Below are 25,551 nucleotides of genomic sequence, written 5' to 3'. Positions count from 1 at the left end.
CTTTCAAAGGATGCAAGGGTGTGACGGTGTGTGTGTGTATGCATGTGTTCATGTGCTTGCATCTGTGTGTATGAGGGGAGTGTGTGTACCGGAGTGACAGTGTCGTTCTTCAGGGCTGAGTTGTACTGCAGCTCTGACCGGAGGGGCTCCCCGCTGGGAAAGGTTAGGAGAGGAGACTTTGTGGCAATCTCACAAACACCCTCATACCACTCCTCTGGCCACAGTCCTGAGAGGGAGGCATGGTGGAGGAGGGAGAGAGAGGGAGGGGTGAGGGGAAAGATGTACACGGTAGAGAGGGTGGAGGGGAGACATAAAAAAATAAAAAAAAGAAGAGTCAAATCAGATGTAACCTTTGACCTATGGGACCCTACATTGTGTCTTTCTATATCTTGGTCTCCTTCTTCCTACCATCCCCCAACCTCGAACCCCACCCCACCTGAGCCCTCCACCCCATCCCACCTGAGCCCTCCACCCCATCCCACCTGAGCCCTCCACCCCATCCCACCTGAGCCCTCCACCCCATCCCACCTGAGCCCTCCACCCCATCCCACCTGAGACCTCCACCCCACCTCACCTGAGCCCTCCACAGCGAAGCCCATCACCACTGAATACAACCAGAAATCCCTGAATAACTTCTGGAGGCGGGGCTTAGCCTCTTTGATGGGAGGCAGTCTTCTGGTCAGCTGGGGGAGAAAGCGATGGAGGAGAGGAGGAAGGTAGGGGAAAGAGGGAGAGATAGGAGGCAGGGAGATAGTGGAGAGTGGGAGGGAGGGTGGAGAACAGGGTCCATTTAGAAAAACAACAGACTTTTAACAGGAGTTAAATGTTCCAGCTGGCATGTTCCTGGTGAGTCTGCGTAGTGTTTGATCTGCGCTGTTTGTTCAGGGGAAGCCCACATCAAAGTTCAAATGTGTACCTTTCAGATCAGTCTGAAACTGAACAGAACAGACCTAACACACCACATCAATATACAGGTAGGATATATCCTATATATATACACTATCTCTCCCTCTTTCTTTATATATATATTTATTATCCACTATCTCTCCCTCTTTCCCCTACCTACCTCTTATATATATATATATATATATATATATACAGAATATCTTTGAGTAGGACACTGAAAAGCTTCTTAATTTAGACCGAGTAGGGAATTGACTGAGTAGGGAATTTCTAAACATTGATATTTGTAATTTGTGCTACTCTGTGTTCTACTGTTGGTGACAAATTAGCGTCTGCTTCAGGTTCTTCTCTCCTTTCAGCTTTCAGAAACTTGTTCCGTGTTTGACCTCTGACCCTGTCCTTTAGGATGAGGCTCCTCATGCTCATCGCTGTGTCCTGCCTGCTGGCTGACCTCTGTCAAGGCGGGATCAAAGATCTGGGCTCCCACTTCAGCTCCCCCAGCCCCCAGCCTGACCTCAACCCTCGGAGCCTGGGCCAGGGGGGTGCCCTGGAGGGGGCCCCGGATGTGGAGGCCCTGCCCCTGGACTTCCACCAGGAGAACACAGTGACGAGCGACCTTCCTCTGGAAGGCTACGAGGATGAGGACTACATCGACTTTGATAAGATCTTGGCAGAGGGAGGGGACGATTACAGGTGTGGGAGTGGAGAGAGGCACATAACAATCTACACACACATGCACGCAAACAAAGATTATTTGTGAACAGCTCATCACGTCTTTGCTATTCAGCCGGTCATGCAGTGCTCTCGATGGTAGATCAGAGCCCGTCATCGCAGCCGTTAAGCCTAACGTACCCACTCACAGCTCCATATTCTATCCTGACAGCGAGGGGGACGAGATAGACGAGATCGCCACGCCGGCCCCAGACATCGACGTGTTCTCCGAGCCCTCCGACCCCAAGGCCCGGCGTGCCCGACTTCTCCGCCTCTTCCACGGCCGCTCGCGCCTCCAGAGGATCAACACCGTCAACGCCCGCTTCGGGTTTAACCTCTACCGCAGCCTCCGCAACCACGTCAACCAGAGCGACAATATCTTGCTGGCCCCCGCCAGCATCTCCATCGCCATGGGGATGATGGCACTGGGGGCAGGGCCCGGGACCCACGTCCAGCTCTTTGAAGCCACAGGATTCGCGGATTTCGTCAACGCCAGTCATCACTATGACAACATCACGGTGCACAAGCTCTTCCGGAAGCTGACCCACAGGCTGTTCCGGAGGAACTTTGGATACACCCTGCGCTTCGTCAACGACCTGTACGTGAAGAAGGACGTTCTCGTGGAGGCGGGTTTCTCGAAGGACAGCAAGGCCTACTACTACGCAGAACCCCAGTCGGTGGACTTCAAAGACCCTGCGTTCCTCAAGATGGCCAACAGACGCATCCTCAAACTCACCAAGGGGCTGATCAAAGAGCCTCTGAAGAGCGTTGACGCCAACATGGCGCTGATGCTCCTCAACTACCTCTACTTCAAAGGTAAGGACAACCACGCCGCCACGCTAGCTTTAACCCCCCACTGACAGATATTCGCAGGGCCTAAACGGAAAGGGTCGGTCTTCTTGGGCACGACGGTCAAAGTTGGTTGAAAGTAGTAGCGCTCACCTCTAAACTGCTCTATTCCCCACCCAGCACCTCTAAATTGCTCTGTTCACTGATCAGGCACCTGGGAGAGCAAGTTCCCCAAGGAGGCCACTTACTTCAGGAACTTCCGCATGACGGAGAAGACCAATGTGCGGGTTCCCATGATGCAGAACAAGGGCATGTACATGGCAGCAGCCGACCACGAGCTGCAGTGTGACATCCTGCAGGTGAGACGGCTCCCCGTGCTACTGCTAACATTACAGGGCAGGGGGTCCAAGCCCAGTTGCGCTTGCTGTTGTGGCTGACATTGCCGGGGGACAGGGCTGGTGGTAGGGTTGCCAACCGTCCCATACATCTGTCACTTCTATTGGGCCTAATTGATTTGTTCCGTATTTTGACTGCTGTGCTGATCTAACCACTGACTGATGCAACAGCAACAATAGCAATGCTGATCACTACAATTGAGAATGATCACGACACCTGACATCATCCAATCACAGCCCCCCCTCACACGCATCAGTATACTTTAAGTAAATGCGCCAATTAGCTATCACTATGACAAATGGCTTAAAACAATACACTGTATTCACAAAAAACCATACCCGCACTCCTGTGGCAGGCCGCCTTTTTTAAATTTTTTGTCCAGTATTTCATACTGACAAACTTGGCAACCCTAGTTGGTAGTGGAGAAAACATAGTAATGGTGAATAAAACCCAAACATATGCTGAAGCTCCTGGTGGCGGTGAATCTGTCCATCACTGTCCAGCCCAAACTAAGAATAAGAGACAAACTAAGCAGTGCTATTTAAACACACGAGCACGTACCAATTAAATCAGCTTGACAACACCAATTAAAATCAGCTGAGGGGTACCAATTAGTCCCACTAAGAGTGTACCGGTAACATGTGTTACTTTGTCCCCGAACCAGCTGCCGTACTGCGGGAACATGAGCATGCTGGTAGTCCTGCCCAGGAAGATGTCAGGCATGAGGACCCTCGAGCAGAAGATCTCCCCCACTGTGGTCAGCAGGTGGATTAGCAACATGACCAATAGGTGAGCTCATACACACACACACACAATCCAATTGCCCTCATTTCCGAAAAAAAAAAAACTGTTTAGACTGAAAACCAGGCGTACAGGCATTTCCACAGAAAGCTTGGCATGTATTATTTTGGATGCGAGCGGAGGATACGATCACATCTCATGTCAACTCACTCAGAATTATTAGACCACGTATTCTGACTGGCATAAGCATTTGCAACCACATATTCATCACTTGAATAGCCTAACTGTGAATGCCTATAGCAAATATTACATTATAGGCCAAAGTCAACTATCTTTTACCTATCTGTTACATATCTTTAACATTTAATAGGTATTTTCAAATGGGTACGTATAAGTAGGCCAATTTGCAATGTGAAAGGTTACCTCTTTAAACAAGAGCTTTGACAGTAATCAAACCTCAACAATGGCAGATCTGCAGAGGCGCAGGGCCGTGACTTGGAAATGACGGTATTCAGCAGGCACATTTTTTTACGTTGTGATTAAAAGATTTCTTCTGCACTCAGATCTGAGCTGATTTCTACGTTAAATGAGGGCCAAAGTATCCACACACATACAGACTAATACTTGCACAAAACAACATTGCACGTAAGCAGACCAGTACAGATACCGAAAGTGAGTCTTCCTTGCTTTTTTTAGCACATAGATTAGCAATACCTTAACTACTACCCCTCCTCCCCATTCCCAGGACACGCGAGGTGGTGTTCCCCCGCTTCAAACTGGAGCAGAGTTATGATCTGATAGACAACCTGAAGGAGATGGGTCTGACCAAGCTGTTCCAGGACAAGGCGGACTTCTCTGGGATGACTTCAGAGAAGATCGGCATCAACTGGGTAAAGAACCAGACTACCATACACGTCCTCACCCTCATGTTCCTACAATAGGCCTCTGAGACCCACTTACAACACCATGGAGGAAAACTCCCCATGTAAAAGGATTGGTACAAGCCTCTGAAAGTCTCTTAGAGCTTCCTACAGCCTCTTAAAGCCACGAACGGTATCTGACCGGCCTCTCTCTGTGTCCCTGTCCAGCTGAAACACCAGGGCACCATCACGGTGAATGAGGAAGGCACGGAGGCAGCAGCCCTGACCCAGGTGGGCTTCATGCCCCTCTCCTCTCAGGTCCGCTTCGTGGTGGACCACCCCTTCCTGTTCCTGGTCTACGAACACCGCACAGATTGCCTGCTGTTCATGGGCCGCGTGGTCAACCCCTCTCAGAGCTAGATCCCCCCCCCCTCCGGCCTGCCTCCTAACCCCCTGCCACCTTCCTCCTCTGCCTGCTCCTCCAGCCTCGCGTACCCCCACCTGCCCCTCTTCCCCCGTCTGCTCCCCCGACCCCATGGCCCTCCGAGGGAGAGATTGAGACAGAGAGGGTGTGTAAGAGAGACAAGCAGAGAGTGAAAGAGAGGTAGAGCGTGTTAGAGACAGAGAGAGAAAAAATAGGCAGCGCATATAGGAGGTAGCGAGAGAGTGTGTGTATGAGAGAGGCAGAGAGAAAGAGGCAGAAAGACTGGCGCAGAGGTAGAGCTTGTGAGTCAGTGTTATTTGCAGTCAGATGTAAGAACCTGATGTTCTAAAACAATGATGTGTCATGACTGAAACAACACCAACGCAACTTTGAGACAGCGTAAGCAAATAAAGAAATGGTTCAGGGTGAAAACAAACATGGAATCGAGATGTTCTTAGCTACAGCATTATAATGTTACGTCTTTGAATTATGTGATATGATTTCTGTATTATATTACAAATATAAAAAGGTTATAGACGGGGTATCCATTCAGTGCTTCTGTGAGACACATATTCATCTCTGAACTTTGGTAGTAGAGCAACAAACACCACAAGCAACTCAGTGACATTGAGTTGCAAGCAGAGTCAATATTTATCTCTGAAGTTAAACACTAACCTAATGCTACTCAGATTCCTGTAGTGGAGAAAGGAGGATATTGACATGCTTCATGTCTACATTCTCATTTCGTGGACTATATCATGGTCAAGACGCATCTGGTGATTCACTCTGCAGACAAAAACTTTGATTCTTAACAACTCACCCACACATACACTATTCTGGTTCGGACTGTTCATCTATGCTAGAGCAGCTCAACTGTAGGTTTGATCATGAACTCAGATGACATTTGGAGAGACTGAGGCAGAAACGTTTAGAAAAGTATGCACAGCACAGCACACATCCTATATTGTAAAACTTGTGGAAGTGAAACCTATTGTCGATTGTATGCAAAACTACTAATTGTGTATAGTCTCAAATATATTAGATTTGTGTAATAGAATACGAAATTAATAATTGACTCATTACAATTTACAGCTACAGTTTAATGGATCCTCACAGCCTCTTGGCCTATAAGTGAGCAGATAGGTTTCCTGTACTTTAGGGCCGGGCGATATAGCTGACCCCTCTTCTTCATCATCATCAAATATCATCATATTTTTCCATTTCAGCCGATTTCAATAACTAGAGAATCATTTTAACAACCTATTCTTGATATAGACCAGGATAATGATAAAAAAAAATTTTTTTAATGGGACTATTTTTTTATGGCTACTGATGAAGCAATTACGACACATTTTTCGATCGCTTTATTGCCCCGGCTTATGTTTGAGAAGTGAGTGTGTGAGAAGCGGAGGCGGATGATGTGTGACAGTAGGCCGCGGGCTGCCTTGTGTTGAGTCACTCACCACAGCGATGACTGGGATGAGCACCCCCAGGTTGCCTGCACTGCTAGAGGCCTGGAGAAGGAGGAACAAGAGTTACGACAACCTCTACTCGTGAGAGGAAGGGACATGAGAGGAAGGAAGGAACAATTGGTCCATTGACCATTTCATTGAGCGTGTGTTCGCCTGGGTGTCTGAGCGTGCGCGCGCGTTAGTGTCTGCGACTGGCACAAGTGTGTCTGTGAGCATGTCAGGTCGACGCGTGTGCGTGGCACGCATGCATGTCGTGTCTGTGCAAACACCTTCAGCGCGGGGCCCTTGTCGGAGGCCCTTTCGCTGGCCCTCTTGCCCTCCAGCCCCAGCTGGACAAACAGCTCCAGCAGGTTCACCATCAGCTCATCCACCAGCGGCTCCCCCTGCAGGTTGGCCGCGATGTTGGCCAGAGCGTTGATCACAGCCAGCGAACAGTGTCTAGGGACGCAACACACACAGACACAGACACACAGTTGGCCACACACACACACATACTCAAACAGATATCACATTTAGACACAAACACACACAATGCGAGATGGGTGGATGGTCCAGAGGTGCCCAGCAGACCTGTATCCATGGTCTCTGTAGTCTTTGGTGGCAGAGTAGACCACAGAGCTGGCCTTCACACTGATCTGCTGGAACAGGTTCCATACCTCCTGGTAGATGTATAGCTGGGGAGAGAAAAAGGAGTGGGAACATGCTGAGGAATGCTGTGTGTGTGTGTGTGTGTGTGTGTGTGTTTGTGTTGGGGTTGCTGAGTGTCCGTGGGGTTGGGGGGGGGGATGGTCTGTGTGCGCGTGTGTTTGTATGGATCTGTGGTCGTGTCCCGGGCCCGGGCACGCACGCGTGTGCACACGTCTTACGTTCCCCGTGATGACCATGCAGCCCAGCTGGTCGACGATCAGCACGTCGAGCTGCGACGGCGGCTGACAGAACTTCTGCTGCAGGATCTGGAGGATGGGCTCCATCACCCGGGGCGTGTCTCTCAGAGCCACCGCCATGTGGCCCAGTGCCCGGATGGTGTGGTCCGGGATCAGGTGGGCGTCCCTGGTGGGGGGGGGGGGGGGGGACGACGCACAAGACAGAAGGGGGAGCCATCAATCACTCTGCCTCGCGCTTGATGTGGACGGGGGTGGTCGGCCGGGGGTGTTTACTTGTCGTTCTCCTGGGAGATGTAGAGTCGGTTGGACAGGCTGGCGAGGAAAGCCTCGACTATGACTGGGTCCATGGTGAGGCCTGCCTTCAGAGACCTGTGAGGACCAGGGAGGGGGGGGAGCAGACAGAAGGAGGCTTCCATTACTTTGTCTCTTTTCTTCTAACAGAAAGACTAAGGAGGTGGGCAGGGAGAGAGAGCGAGAGAATGAGAGCGAATATGTCGCAGATTGAGTGATTGATTTCTAACGGCAGGACCAGTGGGAAAAGCAGGGCACTTCTCTGACCTGCAGATGTTGTCAATAGAGATGTCCCGGAGCTGTTCGTACATAGACGGCTGGTCCTTCCTGTTGGACAGCAGGTTGAAGCTGGACTGGGAATGTTCATTAATCACATTGATCCTGATCTCCCCAGTCCCTGGGGCTGTGAGGAAGGGAGAAAAACAAAGAGTTGGCGAGAAGAGGAGGAGAAGGGAGGGATAGTTCACATGGAACAGCCGACAGGACAAGCAGATGTTCCATAAAGTCACATGACCAGTCTAGTGGCTACAATAGCAGGCCTTGTCAGGACTGCAGGGCAAATCAATGACAGATAGAGATTTGATGTGTTCATGGACTGAACGGGGCGCATCAATATCAGCAATGCCATTCTTCAGTGGACTACAGTATCGGGCATCAGTTCACTGTGCAGGGAACTCTCGTTACATTACATTTACATTTATGCATTTAGCAGACGCTTTTATCCAAAGCGACATCCAAGAGAAAGCTTTACAAAAGAGCATAGGTCACTGATCATAATAACGAGGTAGTCCCAAACATTGCAAGCAGCCAAAACATGAAGCATACATTGTGAAAAACTAAACAAGTGCCAAGGGAAGACCCATAAGAGCATGCAGTTATACAAGTTACAAATTAAAACAACATGAACCCCAAAAGTGCAAGACTGTACCTGTAGAAGAACAATCAACAGTAAAATATTTCACATCGAGTACAAGAGTTAACTTTGTTATAACTAAGGATTCCATTGGTTACTTAGTGGTAGGGGGGGGGGGTTGCCATAGTTACCCAGCTGTACAGGCCATGGGTTTGTAGTTATCTAGCTGTACTGGCCAGGGTTACCAGTAACCTTGCTGTATCAACAGGGGTTGCCATAGTTGCCTGTGCTGTACCGGCTGTGTTTGCTACAGGTAAATGTGCTGTACTGGCTGTGGTTGTCATAGGTACCTGTGCTGTCCTGGCTGTGGTTGTCATAAGTACCTGTGCAGTACAGGCTGTGGTTGTCATAGGTACCTGTGCAGTACTGGCAGTGGTTGTCATAAGTACCTGTGCTGTACTGGCTGTGGTTGTCATAGGTACCTGTGCAGTACTGGCTGTGGTTGTCATAGGTACCTGTGCAGTACTGGCTGTGGTTGTCATAGGTACCTGTGCAGTACTGGCTGTGGTTGTCATAGGTACCTGTGCAGTACTGGCTGTGGTACTTGTAGAGCTTGACAAGGACGGGGGAGGGCACCACCAGGAAGTCTCTCAGGGAGGTGGTGGTGGAGTGTGCAACCACAGGGAACCTCTCACACAGGCGGCCCAGACCCTGGAAAACACACACACACACACACACACATAACCTACAATTACAGCAATTAGCTCTCCGGCTCTGCCATCTCTCTATCGACAACCAAGAGTTGATCCCGCTAACGAGCGGCCCCCCTGCTAACAAGGCATTCATTTAGTGGCACTTTCATCCACAGTGAACCTTTTACCTCTTTATCAGCAGTCAAATGCTATACCACTGATAGATACCCATCTAATAAGCCTGCTATCATCCAAGAGCCTACAGCCAGCAGTGGGGCAGAGGGGCGGTCTACCTGCAAGCAGCAGATGAGCAGGGGCATGTGGGCCATGATGACCTTGCTGGAGGTTTTGGACTGCAGCTTCTCAGACAGCTTGGTGCACAGGTTCTCAGCACCTACGCCCCCCAAAAGGCCAGAGAGGAATAAAGGAAGAGGAAGGGATCAGAATGAAGCTACGGGCAGTCGACCCAAGGACGTGGTCTTGTCATATGACCCTAGCACGGGTTCCAGACAGGGTTGGGGTCTAAACAGACAAAAGGATTAGAAGATATGGGTGCAGTCTGATGAACCCCTGGTACAGTATGACCTAGGGAGGGCACCACCCCAACTTTCTGTCATCCTCCCTCGCCTATACCTTCCAGTCATCCCCCCTCACCCTGTCATCCCCCCTCACCATGTCATCCTTCCTCACCATGTCATCCTCCCATACCTTGTCATCCCCCCTCACCTTGCCATCCTCCCTCACCCTGTCATCCTCCCTCACCCTGTCATTCTCCCTCACCCTGTCATCCTCCCTCACCCTGTCATCCTCTCTCACCTATACATTCCTGTTATCCTCCCTCGCCCATCCTTCCTGTCATCCTCCTTCAACTATACCTTTCTGTCATCCCCCCTCACCCTGTCATCCTCCCTCACCCTGTCATCCTCCCTCACCATGTCATCCTCCCATACCTTGTCATCCTCCCTCACCCTGTCATCCTCCCTCACCATGTCATCCTCCCTCACCATGTCATCCTCCCTCACCATGTCATCCTCCCTCACCTTTTCATCCTCCTTCACCCTGTCATCCCCCCTCACCATGTCATCCTCCCATACCTTGTCATCCTCCCTCACCTTGCCATCCTCTCTCACCCTGTCATCCTCCCTCACCTTTTCATCCTCTCTCACCCTGTCATCCTCCCTCACCCTGTCATCCTCTCTCACCCTGTCATCCTCCCTCACCCTGTCATCCTCCCTCACCCTGTCATCCTCCCTCACCCTGTCATCCTCTCTCACCTATACATTCCTGTTATCCTCCCCCGCCCCTGTCATCCTCTTTCAACTATACCTTCCTGTCATCCTCCTTCATCTATACCTTCCTGTCATCCTCCCTCACCCTGTCATCCTCCCTCCCCTATACCTTCCTGTCGTCCTCCCTCACCCTGTCATCCTCCCTCCCCTAAACCTTCCTGTCGTCCTCCCTCACCTTGCTCGTCCTTGACGGCCCAGACCATGAGGTCCACACAGGCGGCGTTGGCCTGGCAGCGCAGCTTGAGCGGGCTGGGCTCTCCGAGCGTGGCGTCCGAGGTGTGCAGGACGCGCTGCAGCTCCGACTGGCTGCTGCTGAACTGCTCCAGGACAAAGTCATGCACCTCCCTCACAAAGTCAGGCTGCAGGGCTGGAGGGGGGGGGGGGGGGGGGTTAACACACACTAGTAAACACACTACCTCCATCCCAAAGCTATGAGGGGCGGGGGCCAGGAGAGACAGCAAAGAGAGAGAGGCGAAGGGAAGGGCTTCATCCCGGCTTGTCTTACCCTTCATGTTGTAGAGGGTGTCTCTGAGCATCTTGAATATGCAGACGTACAGGGGGTCACTGAAGGCTTTGTAGAACAGGCTGGTCCCAGGGTTGGCCTGACAGCACAAACACAGCGACATCCTCATCGATACCCGACACTTTGGAACACAAGCACATGTGCGCCCCAACACGCCTATACACACCCATACACACAGTGGGTGTTTGTGCTCACCTCCGTGAACTCGGTCACCATGGTGTCCAGGGTCTTCAGGAACTCGTCTGACACCAAGCTCTTCACCTGGAGGACATCAACACTCATTAAGAAGCCCTGCCCTGGAGTACCTTGTGCTGTGCAGCTTTGTCCTGTGTATGGTGTTGTCCAGTTTTGTCCTGTGTACTGCGAATTGTGTTGTGTAATGTTGTCCTGCGTATTGTGTTGTGCAGTATTGTCCTGTGTCTTGTATGTTATATTGTATGAAGTTGTATTGTGTGGTACTGTGTGTTGTGTTGTACTGTGTTGTGTTGAGATTTACTGTGTTGTGTTGAGTGGTAGGCTACTGTGTTGTTTGCGCTTTTGTACTGTGCAGGATTATGGTTCTGTACCATGCCTAGCAGGCGTCGCAGCAGGTCTACAGGTACTTCAACCTCCCTAGCTCCCGCCCCCACAAAGGCAGGAGACGCAGAGAAGCTGGAGCTGACCGTGCAGAAGTAGTAGTCAGGATCCACGCTGCTGTTGTCTGGTCGGTAGCACCCTGGAAGGGAGGGGGTGGAGGTTAGCGTTCAGGCCTGAAACACACACACACAAATACACACACACACACACACACACACACACATTCCTTGCCTTCACCTTCAAAGTAGTGCGGTCCAGGAGTGGTAGGGGAGACAGGGGAGGGGCCCCCCGGGTCGGGGGCGGAGCCGTTGCGCTTGCGGAGCGTGTCGCTCTGGCATGCTGTCAGCAGGGAGGAGGGCAGGATGGAGCGGAAGTCATTGAAGGACCTCCTCCGCACTGCCTCCGTCTCCTCGGTAACTAGGGCCGCCTGGGGGCTGTCCTTGGGAAACAGCTTGGACAGCAACGACTCCTCCGTGTTGCTGTAGCGACCGAAGGCCCTCATCACGCCCAGAAGGCAGGGGACAACGTACCTGCACAGGTAGACTGAGGGGGGGGGGGGGGGGGGGATGTCAGGGTGAGGCGTTCAAGTAAAAGTGTGTGTTTGTGTGTGTATGTCTGTGCTTACCTTTTTCGTAATTGTCGGGCGTCTGGCATATGTCCTGAAGTCCCTGCATTACCTCCATCACAGCCTCCAGGATCTACAGTCACAACACACACAGAGTTGACTGCACTCTTCATCTCCACGGGGCGGTCGAGAGCAGATCTGGGATCAGATTTTAGGAGGTATTCTGAAGAATGGGCTGTGAGGCAACGTGCGTGATCTGACCTGGAGTCTGCTGCCAGGGTCTCTCTGGGCCACATCACATAGCAGTGTCACCAGGCAGAAGCTGAAGGTCTCTGCAACTGGGAGCCACCCTGAGGGGACACAGAGAGAGAACTGTGACACACACACACACACACACACACACACCTACAAGCACATTTAACGGCCGTGGTCGCGTAGACCGTCAGTTTTGCTTCCTACCGATCTTTACCGACACATGGCTTCGGACTCGGGCCCTCTGACCTACGAGCGTGACCACTAACCAGGTACGCCACCAAAAATCGAACTCTTCGCTGGCGTGGGGGAACTGTATTTAAACTGATGAGGCACACCCTCACACACTCAAGCTCACACGAACACACAGACAGACAGACAGACAGACAGACAGACAGACAGACAGAGAGAGAGAGAGAGAGAGAGAGAGAGAGAGACAGAGAGAGACAGAGAGAGAGAGAGACAGAGAGAATCCTCACACCCTCACATAAACACACCATCTTGTCTCATGTGCCAGCCCACACACTTCAGCACCAATAAGCACATGGAATCTGTGCCAAAAGCGTTTCTCGCAAGGCTACTGTTTATACAGAGTAAATCACAGTGGCTACACCCTGGCATGCACACACCAAAATCACACACAAATAGCAGACACACACCAACCGAGAGATTATGGGGTCGCTGAAGGCAAAGTGACCCACAGCGGCAGACAATCCAGGGATTGAATTATCCTCTGGTAGGACTTGAGCGCTATGACGCGTTAAGAGGCTTGTCATACCGTTTCCTCTCCTTCCGGAGTTTTCCTCCAGCCACTGGACCCGGGGAATCCCCCTCAACAGACCCAGCAAGTAAGGAACAACCAAGTCTTTGTGCTGCAAGGGACAAAGCAGCACATTACACTCACAAACAAGCCACAGTACATAAGTTTACTTATCTGGCAACACAGTGGTACGCCGAGAAACACAGTACACAGTCTTATTCTAAAACACACTGCTCATGTTAGTGGATGAACTTAAATCACAAGGCAATCCCTCAAACACACACCTATTGTTCAGTTTCCAATTTACATACTTGGGTTTGTTATGTACATACACAATCTTTTTTTATTACTGTAGGTGTATACACAACTGTAATGTCTTGGCATGAGAGTGGAAGTAGAGAGAGCAATGAATCAACATAGCACCTTCTGGCACTGCAGGGAGAGTTATGAGCTTAACCAGCCAGCACAAGGGATGAAACAGATTACAGTAATGAGCTTATCACCAGGATACCTGTGGAATGGAAGGAACTGTACTAATTGTACTTGCACTTTTTGAGTTTCATGTTGTTTAACTGTAACTTGTTTAACTGCATGCTCTTATATGGTTCTTCCCTTTGGCACTTATTTGGTTTTTCACAATGTTTGCTTCATGTTTTGGCGGCTTGCAATGTTTGGGGCTACCACGTTGTTATGATCAGTGACCTATGCTCTTTTGTAAAGCTCTCTCTTGGAAGTTGCTTTGGATAAAAAGCCTTAAACCTTGAGGGTTTAGGTTGGTTGAGGGGCAGTTCTATGGGCGTATGTGAAGCCCTCTGTGACATGCTTGCGTGTAAAAAGGGCTATACAAATACATTTGATTTGATTTGATAAAAGTGTCTGCTAAATGCAGAAATGTAAATGTAAATTCTAGTTGGAACTACCTTCCCCTCAGCCCAGCCACCTTCCCCTCAGCCCAGCCACCTTCCCCTCAGCCCAGCCACCTTGCCCTCAGCCCAGCCACCTTGCCCTCAGCCCAGCCACCTTGCCCTCAGCCCAGCCACCTTGCCCTCAGCCCAGCCACCTTCCCCTCAGCCCAGCCACCTTGCCCTCAGCCCAGCCACCTTCCCCTCAGCCCAGCCACCTTACCTTCAGCCTTCCTTTCAGCCCAGCCACCTTCCCCTCAGCCCAGCCACCTTCCCCTCAGCCTTCCCCTCAGCCTTCCCCTCAGCCCAGCTACCTTCCCCTCAGCCTTCCCCTCAGCCCAGCTACCTTCCCCCCAGTCCTCAGCCCAAATCCCTTTCCCTCAGCCCAACTACCTCCCCTCAGCCCACCACCCACCTGCAGGTCAGACTCCACCAGGAACACAGCGATCGCAATGACAGCGTCTCTCCGACGAGCATCCAGCGTGAACACGCCTCTTGACTCCACGGGGCACATGCATTGTAGCTTCTGGACCTGAGGGAGGCCAGGGTTGAACAAATACACACACACATGCAGGTCAGGAACAAGCCAAAGTGGGAAATTGGTGGGCAGGATGAAGAACATTGAGAAGTTCCAATGCTGGCAACCATTGAGTTGTGGATTACATATGTAAAAATGATACATTATTACATTATTATTATTATACATTATTTGGCTATTTTGTGTTTTTATGAGGACATTTCTTTCTGGAGTGAAGATAATGTATGACAATGAATCGATAGTGCGATTCAGTTCTACCGCGCTGTTAAGCCTGCAATTCTATCCAACTACAGACAGAGACTCCCAATGTTTAAGAACAGTTTGAGAATTAGTTGGAAATGTGTGGCAGAAAAGCGGTCCATAGGGCGCTGAGTTACTGAGAGAAGCTGAGTGGGTGATAACTCGGCGTAGAACCTGTTTGACTGCAGTGCGCAATACTTTTAAGGCAGTGTAGCACAGCTCATTCAGTGATCTCTACAAGATCCTCTTTCTTGTTGAAGAATGTTTTTGTTATTGTCAATGTCACTGAATCATTCATTCAGGAAGACAGATGACATTTGTTGGAAAATGATTGGACTGCGTGATAAAAGCAATGAGCAAACGTTCCACGTAGACGCCTTTCAACTGTATTACTGAACCAAACACCGCCGTCTGTGCGGAAGCGACGTGCATTCAAACGCTCTTTCAAACAACTTCTGTTCCTAGCTATTAGACTAACTGTTAACTGCCGGGTGACTTCTGAGACATTTTTCTTACCTTTTCGAGTGGCGTAGGTCTGTTTGCCGCCAAAGAACGGGCTAGTGACAGTACTGTGTTGAAGTAGAACCCTCTGGTTACACCTCTATGTACCGACATGTTTACCCCAACATCAACACCAGAGAACAGAGAGGAGAGGTGAGGGCTGGCGGAGACAGCGTCGCAGTACGGCAACACTGGTGGCACATTCAGCGCAACGCAAAAACACACACAGCTGTGATATTTGAAGAAAAAGTGGGGGCTGCAGTATTTTGAACCCTGTGATCCGATTATCTTATGTTCTCTTTGCAAATATGTAGTTTACCTAATCTGATTGACATAGATTGAAATTAGACATTACTTTGTTCACACATGGCATCTTAACACACAAAATACATTTCTGAAATGTCATTACATTTGGGGTATTTGATTTTATTCTAACCGTAACCCAACTTGTGTGGTGTTCCCGGTAAAAAATTACGGTTAATTTGTCAATAAATTAATGTGAGAGACTACAGTAAGTTCAGTTAAAAAAATTGTTCAGGCACATCCCATTTATCAGTTAGACACACTTCCTGTCCCAGTCCCCGCATCATCAGTAGCCAAAAATTAATACAGTCTTCTTTTATTTTCCTCACAATGTTGTATGAGCTCAAGTCAATGGACAACAAGCTTTAGCAAGTAACTTTAAAAATAGTAATGTTCACAAGAACTAAATAAATAATTCACTAGTTTTGACCGAGATAAATAAACAGTATGGGGCGCCCGGCTAAATTAACCCGGCGCACCGGCGGGCCATTATTGCTCGAAAACTGTGTAGCACAGATCTCAGATTAGGTGTGTTCGACTTCATGCAGCAACGGCGGCGCCGACAGTTGGCTGCAGCCGGCTGACTTGAAGCTGAGAATGCCACTGCCTGTTTCAAGTTAGCCGGGCTGCAGGCGGCTGCAGGCGACGCCGGTGCTGCATGAAGTCGAACATACCTAATGTCGATTGCGACGTCACGCAACGTGACAGGAAGTAGTTCCTGCTTTGTAACCAGCTGATAAAACGACAACACTACCAGACGCTGATCAAAGGTTTATTAAGGTAAATTCAAACCAGTTCCAATATAATCTGTGTTAAATAGACAAATGTCAGTTTGTCAAGCAGTGTAGTTATCCAACTACCTTGTTTGCAAGGTAGCTACATGGTGGAAGGTTCTGTTGCCAGAGTTGGCTTTTGCTAGTTAGTCAGTGTCTACTGGAACGTTGGTCGCATTTTAAGACTTATATTATGAAATCGAGTTAGTGATAAGGCCTTTTACTTGTGCGTGTCCGCATCTTTACTTATTCATGGGAGTTACTGTAATCAGTAGGGGCTGTCAGGGTACTTCTCTAGCTAAGAAGTAGATAATCGATAATTTACACCAAATACTAGCTAAAGTCAGGCTCAGTCATGCTCTCCACCTGAAGAGACAATGAATGGCGTTCTTCTAGCCGCATGCTGTTGTATTGTATTCGTTAAGGAATGTCAGAGCTGACTGGCTCATGTGCATGTCATCAAGCATAAACGCCGAAAATGTGCCTTATTTAGTTTTGTGTAACTGGCCAGCTTCTTTTACAGCCATACCACTATCTAGAATCCAACACAGATCTCTCTCTCTCCCCCCCCCCCAAAGATGGCGTACCCCAAGTCCCATAACCCCTTTGCAGATGAGGAGGAGGAGGAAAGCGGGTCAAGCGGGGGGTTTGACGACCCAAGTTATCGTGGGCTGAGTGAGGCGGAGAGGAAGCAGAGATACTTACAACAGGAAGTGATGCACACGGCCAAGTCTGCTGTTGACAGCAGCCAGCGCTCCCTGGCTCTTATCTACGAGTCTGAGAAGATGGGCGTTGAGACTGCAGAAGTACTGTTTCTCTCTGGCTCAGAACACTACACATTCATTGTTCATTAGTCACACTACGCAGAGCATCTCTGTAAACTTCAGGGATTTCTTTGTTCATCTCACCGGGATACTAAACAGCACCATCAAGAGTTCTCCTAACTGTGACTCCCCTCTTTCTCTCTTTCGATTTCAAACCCTCCCGTTTTCTCTCTCTCCCCTTCTCTCTTTCTCCCCCTTTCTCTCCCTTTCTCTATAGGAACTGATGCGTCAAGGAGAGGCTCTGAAGAGGTCTGAGCGGATGGTGGACAACATGGACCAGGACCTGAAGACTAGCCAGAAACACATCAACAGCATCAAGAGCGTGTGGGGAGGTCTAGTGAATTACTTCAAGGCCAAGCCCGAGACCAAGCCAGAGCCGGAGCAACCTCCTTCCTACCAGGCGAGCGACAAGTAAGACTTTCAGACTTCTAGTAACATTTTGCCCGGCTTTAACACTCAGCTTGACCTACGACCTCTAACTGACCTCCGGTCCATTTAGCGTCAGCAGAGCCTGATTGATAGTTGACTCAAAATACATCAACACAAACTATTACCTATTTAACTCCTACCTCCTCCTTTTAGATTGCAGAATGCCCTTGGCAGTAGTAAACAGCATGAGGACAAATACCAGGCCTGCCACCCCAACCTGAGGAAGCTTGACAACGAAGGTACATGGCCGGAATGCAACCACGCAATGACGTGTCAGTGACAATGAGGAAGATGATGATTGTGGTTGAACATATGTAAAGGCCTTAGTTAGATGGAACCTTTGCGATGTTGATCTTTTTGCAAGGGTTTGGTGCCTCCGCATCGATAGATGATGGCTCGTCCAGGAGGAACGGCTACCCTCAGAACCAATACCTCCAGAATGCTCACAAGACTCTGGACAACAACCTCGGTAACAATGTCCTCCCTGGTGTACACACACACACACAAACACACATGCCAGTGTTATAGCATGTCTTTACACTCAACACCTGTGTTTATATATAACTTTTTTAGAACCTTCATGTTACGAGTAAGACGTTACAAACCAACAAAATGCCACATCACTGTGTGAACATTAATCAGATGATATTAATCAATATTTATTTATAGAACATGTTTAAAAACAACCATGGTTGACCAAAGGCTGTACACAATGTAAAATAATAATTGCAGAAAAATAAAGCGTACAACAATGTAGAGGAAGGTACAGAAATTAAACGATCTGTTTAAAATGCTTAAGCAATAAGATAAACTAAAGAGAATAAATAAGTCTTTAGAACAGATTGAAAGGTTGAAATACAGGGGGTGTCAATCTGATGTGAAAGGGTAAGTCACAGTGGACTAGGTTGTCATCACAATATTAGATGAAGGCTTCCTCACACTTTTCACTTGACATGTCGCCCCCGTCCCCCTCCAGATGAGATGTCAATGGGCCTGGGCAGGTTGAAGAGTTTGGGACTGGGTCTCCAGTCTGAGATTGAGGACCAGGACGTCTCTCTGGACAAACTCCTGGGGAAGGTTGACAAGATGGACCTGAAGATCAACAACACCAACCAGCAGTTAAAAAACCTCAAATGAAAAAACACTCAGGACAGACTGACACAGATCAAAGACCGACTGACCCATCTGCCTATCTATCTGCCTACCTGGGTTCCATATTCCTGTACCATAAACTCCTTATCTTGGATTTAGATGTCTGTTTTTAAATTGTATTGCTCTCAGTCATTCTTATGAACAAGTTAGCCATGATCATTTCTATTACAGATGGAATATCTATACATCCACGCATTTGATGACTGACATGACATTTTCCCCCATATGTAAAGTTTCCAATGTCTCTGGTCTGTGTTTTCTGTTAGAAATATGCTGCACTGGGACAGCTGTTCTGTAGTGGAACGATTCTGGATTGTATCACTTTGATGTCACACATACCCAGCTTCTCTGTAATCATTTGCATAGCCAGAAGGCGTCAGGAGGCGTACTGTCTGTAGTCCACCTCCTGGTCCTCTTTCCCATTATTACAGGGAAAGCAGTTAGATATAGTTGTGTCGTCTCTATCCTCACCTTATTGGATCATCGATGTGATGAAGTATAAGAAGAACCGCACATGTTTAGGCCTCTAGAAAGCCTCCAGACCATTTGCCTTATGTAATCTGTTTAGAGGGTTGTGTGATTGAGGATGATGTCAATCTGTCATCCGACTGTCACACTTGGAAGTGGCTTCCTATGAACTTGCAGTTATTCTATGGAAATGTCTGCTTCAAACTGATCCACTTCTATACCTACATTTTATGCAATTACAGAAATATCCTCATTCGATTCATTCGATGTTTATTTCTTAATGTCTTTGTTTATTTCCTTTGTTAGTTTGTTTACTGTGCTGGCTGTAACATGGATAATGGTTTTGTGTGGATAACAAGCTACACTGGCTAAATTATTCAGAATAGTCTTGGTTACCATGGTTGTAGGCTACGTCATTCAAGTACCTGATGTAGATTAAAAAGCCAAATCACACAAACCTCAGTAGACTATTGTTACCTTCTTGTCTGTATTTCTATAATTACACTAATAGATGTAATCTAATATAAACTTTGTACAACAACTGTTGGGAGTATCTAAAGTTGAGATGAAACGAGAGAAGGCATGCTGATATGACAAGTTGAGTAGGCGTACTGCTTTTTTGGACTTCCTCAAACTGGTCCCAACGTTTAATAATTATGATCGTTCACTATTTAAATTGTCAGGATGGATACACAAAAGCTTAACCCCAAAGAACAGAAAAAACTGCCTAACGTCGGAACATATTTCATGCTTGCAGAGCGTGAAATCACCGCAACACCTGTGCACGTATGAATTTACCATTAAAATATGACCAGCGGGTGGGTGTGATATAACATTTTTAGAAATAATTTATCTCGAATTTAAAAGGGCTACTAAATTGTAGTAGGCGCACGCTTACAAGAGTGGATACATCCAAAAGCAACATACAAACACTTAACTGTCAAAAAATGTCCACATGCAAGCGGAGCTTGATGAAAATGCTGTTAGTTTTTTTTTGCTGGTAACTTTGTCACTCTGCAATCATGAATTAATATGAGAGCCAGAAATTAGGATATATTTGGTGTCGAGACCATTTAACAGATGCACAATTACGTCATCCGTGTCTTCATCCTGGCAAACAATAATGGCGACTTCCATGGAGCTGAGATGCTGGGGGGGCGACTGGGGCTTGCCCTCTGTCCATACCGAATCTCTTATAGTACTGGTAAATGTTTTCAGCGAAAAGCTAAGCCATTTGCGTGACTAGCTTTTAGCGTTTTTGTTTTTCCATTGGTTGTGAATCATTTTAATATATTTTTTCAGGCCATGGTCTGTGCATTGCCTTGCTCTCCATGCCTGTTCCTTGAGAATGTATCACAAAGCTAGAACGCTAGAGTAAGAACCATCTAACGCGTAGTGGCCGATATATTCAGTACAATTCAGTCTTTCTGCAAAGTTATGTCAGAGGTTTCTCTGGAAACGTTAACCATGCTTTTTTAGTAATTATTTAACTTGCTAGCAATGGCTGGCTAATTTGTGTATAGCTATGCTGATTATATTCCTATTGATGCTATCGATATTTCTTCAAGGTCAGAACAATCACGATTTCTTGCTGTTTACCCCGGTACGACTACTACTTTCTTCTTCGCATATCGTGCTTGTACTAGTAGTAGGCTTATACCCCGTAGGCTAGTCAACTGGATTGTTCCACTCCTAACAGACACTAATAACCTAGCTGTCTCTCGAGCGTTGAAGAGTGAAAGTGTAACTCTGCAGTAGGAAACCTCTGTGACCCTGCCTTCCTGCCTGCCGCTGCCCCGCCTCACCTCATTCTACATCTGACCTGCTCTTGTACCCTAAAATAGTTTGAAATGAGAATTGTACCTGTTTTATCAACGGAAAAATATGTAATTTGAAATATATAAGTAGGCTAGTAGTAGCCTAGTTGTGGCAACAACAAACAACTTTGCAGTAAGCTACATATTTCCCCTTGCAAGGTGACACCATTCCTGTGACGGGAACAGTAGTTGTCTTGGTAGATGCTAGATGGTAGATAATATTTTTCTGTCTTTCTTTCAGGCATATGCCAAGTTTTCTGGCGCAAATCTCACAGTCTCTCCAATAGACAGGACATGGAGAACTCTAACATGTAAGACCTCAAGCTTTGAGGTTTAGAGTTGCATTAGATTCAAATGGGAATGTCCTGCCTGTTTGGAGAAAAATGTACAATATATGTCCCCACTCCCTGCAGCTCCAGTCCCGGAGTTGGTGTGTGAGGGCTCCACACTGACAGAGCCCTCTCAGATCCTGGCTTTCCTCAGGAAGCAGGTGGGCTCCCTTAGTCTCCCTCAACCTCTAGATACCCACAGACATGGGTACCTACCTAGCATCTGGACGGTCGTCCAGTAGTACCTAGCTAGCTAGTATCTTCATGGTAATGCAGTGGTAGCTAGCTCGCGTCTGGAAGGTAACTGTTTGCTGTTGTCTTTCCCAGAGGTTTAATGCTGATTATGAACTGACAGCCAGACAGGGAGCCGACACCATGGCTTACACTGCTCTGCTGGAGGAGAAACTACGACCAGCTCTGGTAGGTGTGGACTGTGCATGTCTGCGTGTGTCTCACCCCTTGTGGATATAAGTGCAGCCTCACTCTGCTCACTGGCCCCAGCCTCGTTCACAGCCTTGATGTAGAACAGGTAGTTCTCATCAGGCTGCAGCTGTACCTGCTGCGCCTGACTCCTCTGTGTGTGTGTGTGTGTTGGTTAAGATATTATTCTGGGGACCAGAAGAACGCCAATTTCGTCAGTGATTTTGAATGGTACTGAATTGTTAGTCCTCATAAGAAGAGTAAAGCAAATGTGTGTGAGTGTATGCACTCCGCTAAGGGGGTGTCCTCTATATGTTCTTGTAGTTACACACGTTCTGGGTGGATGCAGAGAACTACTCGAACCTGACACGGCCCTGGTTCGCCTCCCGCTCTCCCTTCCCCCTCAACTTCTTGGTTCCTGGTCGCCGTTCCAACGCAGCACTCTCCCGCATCCTGCTGACTACGAGTGAATCTCCTCTATACAGCATCACTGAGGTGGAAGGCAAGGTAGACCTAATACATAAAAACACAACACACAGTACATGCACTCACACCACACTCAAACCACACACACACACACACACACACACAGACAGACACAACACCCTCATGTATTGCAGCTCATGCAGCTGTTGACAGGAGGATATACTATCTGCTATTCACTGCTATATGGGTTTCGTCTCTCCTTGTTTTTGCCTCTCTCTGTTCAGATCTACAGTGAAGCTAAGGAATGTCTGAATCTTCTGTCTCACAGACTAGGGACAGCAAACTACTTCTTTGGCAACTTGTGAGTTCTGCTGCTCTCTGCCTGTTTGGATATGGGTGAACAGTGACACGAAATGCATGGTAATGTGCAGAAAGCACATTGGTTGAGTATTGGTTGAATCTAGAAGGATTGGTGTGTGCGTGTGTATCCAGGCCCTCCAGTCTGGACGCGTTTGTGTTTGGCTTCTTGGCTCCGCTCCACAAAGCCAGTCTTCCCAGCAGCCCACTGCAGAGTCATCTCCGACAGCTGACCAACCTCACCACCTTCTGTGACAACATCCTCGTCAACCACTTCAGCTCCAGTCGCCCAGGTAACACACACACACTCTTCCCTTCTTTCTACATGTCCTTCTCTCTTCTTGCTGTAGCCTGTGTCTGTGTGTCCAGCCTCTCCCCAGCCCGTCCAGGAGACAATGGATGCAAACCTGCAGAAGCTAACCCAGCTGGTCAACAAGGAGTCCAACCTGATTGAGAAAGTCAGTATGCAGTTTACTGTGTTGTGTTGTGTGTGTGTGTGTTTGTGTGTGTGTGTGTACTAATCAAAAGTTTGGTGTGTGCTACAGATGGATGATAACCTACGCAGCAGCCCCCAGCACATACCATGCAGACCAGACGCCAAACGCAGACCAGACGCCAATGAAAAGAGCTCTACCCCGGCCTAGCCCCTCCCTTATGACCCCAAACCCGGCCTGGCCAACGACAAGTGCACAGGCCCATCAGACATGCTGTATAACTTTGTATCCGTTTCTGATACTAGAGGGGAGAACTAGATAACATGTAAACCGGCTTGAACGGATTCTAATGACCTAAAGGGAAATGTTCAGCACGGTCAACTCCTATCATGAGACATTCTTCCATTTTCCACAATGGCAGCGATATCTTTTTAAGAAATATGGTTTGGTTTTTATTGGGATGAGCAGAAGAGCATGTGGAAGCAGAGGGCCTTGTGCATGTTTAGTACGTCATTCATGAAGGTGCTCTGGGTTCTAGCCACCCAATGAGAAGGTTCGAGGGAGGAAACTGTAAATGATGCAGTGATGTTTGAGTCCCCACTGCACCAACCCACCAGCTGGGGTGGTGTCTGGCTACTACATCCATCACATGTTAGGACTACAGTCATGTGGGACTGCCTATTCGGGGGGGGGGGGGGGGAGAGAATGTGACATTTGGCCAATCCCAAAGTATTTATATTCATATTACGTTGACACTGCAAGCCTTGGTGCTCTATTCATTGCTAATATCTGTTTCTTTGTCTTTTCACGTAATTCAAAGAATTTGGACAACATCAGATTCCGTTGTTGACTGGTCACGACCCTGAATAGACCGGCATGTGCAAATTAGTACTAGCAAAGACGGCACAAGCAGCATGCTGTCTCATTTCGTTGGCCACTTGTTTCCATATGGTTTTAAACACAGCCCGGTTACAATGCAACCCCTTGAGTTTTGCTTGTACGGAAACCCCAAATCAATTATATGGGCAAAAGTATTGGGACTCCTGACCGTCACACCTATGTGATTTTCTCAATTCCAAAACTGTGATTTAGAACGGGATGTCATAAAAGTTCCTGTAGGCGTATTTTGTAGGTGTCTCAATACCCTTGTCTATATATAGAGTACTTATGATGTCTAACACTTCACTGTCCATCCACATGTAGCCGGTTGACATCAGTTAAACTCACTCCTCAGGTATGTATACAGGCCACCCGAGGTAGTGAACCACTAGCTTTTTGACATAGGTCCATCAACTGGGTTTGTTAGGATATGTTTCCACAGAGGGAAAATGTCATGTTGTGTGGATGTTCTGTAAATACTGTGTGAAACCTGAATCTGTTGTCCAGCTCACCGGGTTAGCACCCCTTGTCTGCTGGTACTTCTGTCAGTAACGACACCTGTTATGCTGTTACTGCTGTCACATAACTGTTAGAAGGGTCCGTCTCCTTTACCCCTGCCTCTTTTCAACCAGTTCAAACATTGTATATTCATGTATGTAGCTGTGAGCTGCTGTCTGATGCATATCAGTCAAGGTGTCGGATTCAACAGGGGCTTTTAGTGGATGGCATTAGAGGCTAATGCCATCCACACTATGTGTGGATAAACCCAGGAGTGCTGCAGTCCTCATCATGTTTTGTGTCCCACTAATCTCCGAGTAATATGTGTGTGTGTTTTTGAGAACAAGGACACAAAGGGACGCATTGTAGCAATGTATGTTTGTATGTATTTGTTTTGTTTTTGTCTCTTGCATCATTGTTTGCACAGTGTTCTAGTTTTTTTTCTCAACATGTATTTTGTTTTTATAACTGATTTATTGTGCCTCTATGAAAAGTCAACTGGTATTTGTTCCTTTTTTGCATGCAGCAGAAACAGACAACACATCCATGGTATGAGGTTTCTTTGTCCCACTAGGGGAAACTAGTTTTGGAGCCAGGGTTCACCCAAGAACAAAATACAAATGACAACGCGATCTAATCACAGATTACAATGTATTTGCAAAGCACTTCCTGTCCTTTTATCCCTTTTTCCCCTGTTTGCCTTTAAGTTTGAGTAACTCATGTTGTGTTACTATCGAGAAACTACTGTTTTGATCAGTGAATGTTGTCTATAGTTTCTGCTGCTGTGCCTTTGTGTTTCACAACACTGCTCCATTTATAGGTTGCTGACCATACTCCTCAGACAGGAGAACACGTTCCTTTATAAAGCACTACAGACACTCATAACTTAACTATGTGTTTATTTGTTTGAAGGGGCCATGTCTGGAAGGTATCAGTATAAGTTGTGCTTTGTACCTTAATGACTACAAATGTTTTTTGGTACATATGTATTGCTATGTCAACTTAACTCATATTTTCAAATAAATTAAATGCGTTGAAATACAGTGCTGTTTGTGTGCCTCAGGACACCACCACAGGTCTGCCCGGACTAGACAGTATGGGTTTATGCTAGCCGTTACGTGACATAGTTGATTACGTTACTGTTGATCATCTGTCCATCATATAAAGCCCGCCCTGACAATTTGATTGGTCCGAACAGCTCCTGTTCGGACATACTTTTTCCCCAACCGAGCTACCCCAGACCCAACTTCCCAACCACATTTCTTTGTGGGCGGGGCTAT

At 47.9% G+C, this 25,551-nt stretch overlaps 4 protein-coding genes across 4 annotated transcripts in view; 3 read left to right on the top strand and 1 right to left on the bottom strand.

The window, feature by feature from the left end:
• Positions 1 to 15,308, bottom strand: part of pi4kab (phosphatidylinositol 4-kinase, catalytic, alpha b) — a 32,538-nt gene extending 17,230 nt beyond the window's left edge. The window contains exons 1-20 of the mRNA XM_084695363.1: positions 15,178 to 15,308; positions 14,299 to 14,415; positions 13,000 to 13,093; positions 12,231 to 12,319; positions 12,030 to 12,102; positions 11,642 to 11,947; positions 11,395 to 11,543; positions 11,024 to 11,089; positions 10,811 to 10,907; positions 10,481 to 10,672; positions 9,310 to 9,410; positions 8,906 to 9,035; positions 7,739 to 7,874; positions 7,454 to 7,549; positions 7,163 to 7,346; positions 6,867 to 6,970; positions 6,566 to 6,734; positions 6,288 to 6,338; positions 575 to 683; positions 90 to 226 (exon numbers count right to left, since the gene is read on the bottom strand). Of these exons, the coding sequence (XP_084551489.1) occupies positions 90 to 226; positions 575 to 683; positions 6,288 to 6,338; positions 6,566 to 6,734; positions 6,867 to 6,970; positions 7,163 to 7,346; positions 7,454 to 7,549; positions 7,739 to 7,874; positions 8,906 to 9,035; positions 9,310 to 9,410; positions 10,481 to 10,672; positions 10,811 to 10,907; positions 11,024 to 11,089; positions 11,395 to 11,543; positions 11,642 to 11,947; positions 12,030 to 12,102; positions 12,231 to 12,319; positions 13,000 to 13,093; positions 14,299 to 14,415; positions 15,178 to 15,276 (2,499 nt within the window). The 5' untranslated portion in view covers positions 15,277 to 15,308. The remainder of the gene's footprint in view (positions 1 to 89; positions 227 to 574; positions 684 to 6,287; positions 6,339 to 6,565; positions 6,735 to 6,866; positions 6,971 to 7,162; positions 7,347 to 7,453; positions 7,550 to 7,738; positions 7,875 to 8,905; positions 9,036 to 9,309; positions 9,411 to 10,480; positions 10,673 to 10,810; positions 10,908 to 11,023; positions 11,090 to 11,394; positions 11,544 to 11,641; positions 11,948 to 12,029; positions 12,103 to 12,230; positions 12,320 to 12,999; positions 13,094 to 14,298; positions 14,416 to 15,177) is intronic.
• serpind1 (serpin peptidase inhibitor, clade D (heparin cofactor), member 1) lies at positions 868 to 5,366 on the top strand. The gene is made up of 7 exons (XM_084695364.1): positions 868 to 974; positions 1,309 to 1,596; positions 1,787 to 2,430; positions 2,614 to 2,762; positions 3,464 to 3,588; positions 4,286 to 4,430; positions 4,629 to 5,366. The coding sequence occupies exons 2-7, from the start codon at positions 1,310 to 1,312 to the stop codon at positions 4,818 to 4,820; spliced, it is 1,542 nt and encodes a 513-aa protein (XP_084551490.1). The 5' UTR covers positions 868 to 974; position 1,309; the 3' UTR covers positions 4,821 to 5,366.
• Positions 15,309 to 16,104: 796 nt separating the features above from the next.
• On the top strand, positions 16,105 to 19,573 carry snap29 (synaptosome associated protein 29). Its single transcript, XM_084694288.1, has 6 exons — positions 16,105 to 16,245; positions 16,817 to 17,044; positions 17,280 to 17,473; positions 17,645 to 17,730; positions 17,856 to 17,960; positions 18,468 to 19,573. Exons 2-6 carry the CDS (start codon positions 16,817 to 16,819, stop codon positions 18,626 to 18,628), a joined length of 774 nt encoding a protein of 257 aa, XP_084550414.1. The 5' UTR covers positions 16,105 to 16,245; the 3' UTR covers positions 18,629 to 19,573.
• A 658-nt stretch (positions 19,574 to 20,231) lies between these two features.
• On the top strand, positions 20,232 to 25,310 carry mtx3 (metaxin 3). The gene is made up of 9 exons (XM_084694505.1): positions 20,232 to 20,315; positions 21,170 to 21,239; positions 21,342 to 21,418; positions 21,585 to 21,677; positions 22,002 to 22,184; positions 22,388 to 22,464; positions 22,596 to 22,753; positions 22,830 to 22,918; positions 23,006 to 25,310. The coding sequence occupies exons 1-9, from the start codon at positions 20,235 to 20,237 to the stop codon at positions 23,102 to 23,104; spliced, it is 927 nt and encodes a 308-aa protein (XP_084550631.1). The 5' UTR covers positions 20,232 to 20,234; the 3' UTR covers positions 23,105 to 25,310.
• The last annotated feature ends 241 nt before the right edge of the window (positions 25,311 to 25,551 follow it).

Source organism: Hypomesus nipponensis, chromosome 28 (assembly GCF_054491055.1).
Source record: "Hypomesus nipponensis isolate SF chromosome 28, ASM5449105v1, whole genome shotgun sequence".
Taxonomy (NCBI): domain Eukaryota; kingdom Metazoa; phylum Chordata; class Actinopteri; order Osmeriformes; family Osmeridae; genus Hypomesus; species Hypomesus nipponensis.
This window is presented reverse-complemented; position numbering and strand designations above follow the sequence as displayed.

Bases quoted from the DNA above. Each gene is read 5' to 3' on its own strand.
- serpind1 (XM_084695364.1), top strand. From the start codon at position 1,310: ATGAGGCTCCTCATGCTCATCGCTGTGTCCTGCCTGCTGGCTGACCTC. The intron at 1,597-1,786 runs GTGTGGGAGTGG...CTATCCTGACAG, and splicing joins GAGGGAGGGGACGATTACAG to CGAGGGGGACGAGATAGACG. The intron at 3,589-4,285 runs GTGAGCTCATAC...CCCCATTCCCAG, and splicing joins ATTAGCAACATGACCAATAG to GACACGCGAGGTGGTGTTCC.
- snap29 (XM_084694288.1), top strand. From the start codon at position 16,817: ATGGCGTACCCCAAGTCCCATAACCCCTTTGCAGATGAGGAGGAGGAG. The intron at 17,045-17,279 runs GTACTGTTTCTC...CTTTCTCTATAG, and splicing joins TGGGCGTTGAGACTGCAGAA to GAACTGATGCGTCAAGGAGA. The intron at 17,474-17,644 runs GTAAGACTTTCA...TCCTCCTTTTAG, and splicing joins TCCTACCAGGCGAGCGACAA to ATTGCAGAATGCCCTTGGCA.
- mtx3 (XM_084694505.1), top strand. From the start codon at position 20,235: ATGGCGACTTCCATGGAGCTGAGATGCTGGGGGGGCGACTGGGGCTTG. The intron at 21,419-21,584 runs GTGGGCTCCCTT...TGTCTTTCCCAG, and splicing joins TGGCTTTCCTCAGGAAGCAG to AGGTTTAATGCTGATTATGA. The intron at 22,465-22,595 runs GTGAGTTCTGCT...GTGTGTATCCAG, and splicing joins AACTACTTCTTTGGCAACTT to GCCCTCCAGTCTGGACGCGT.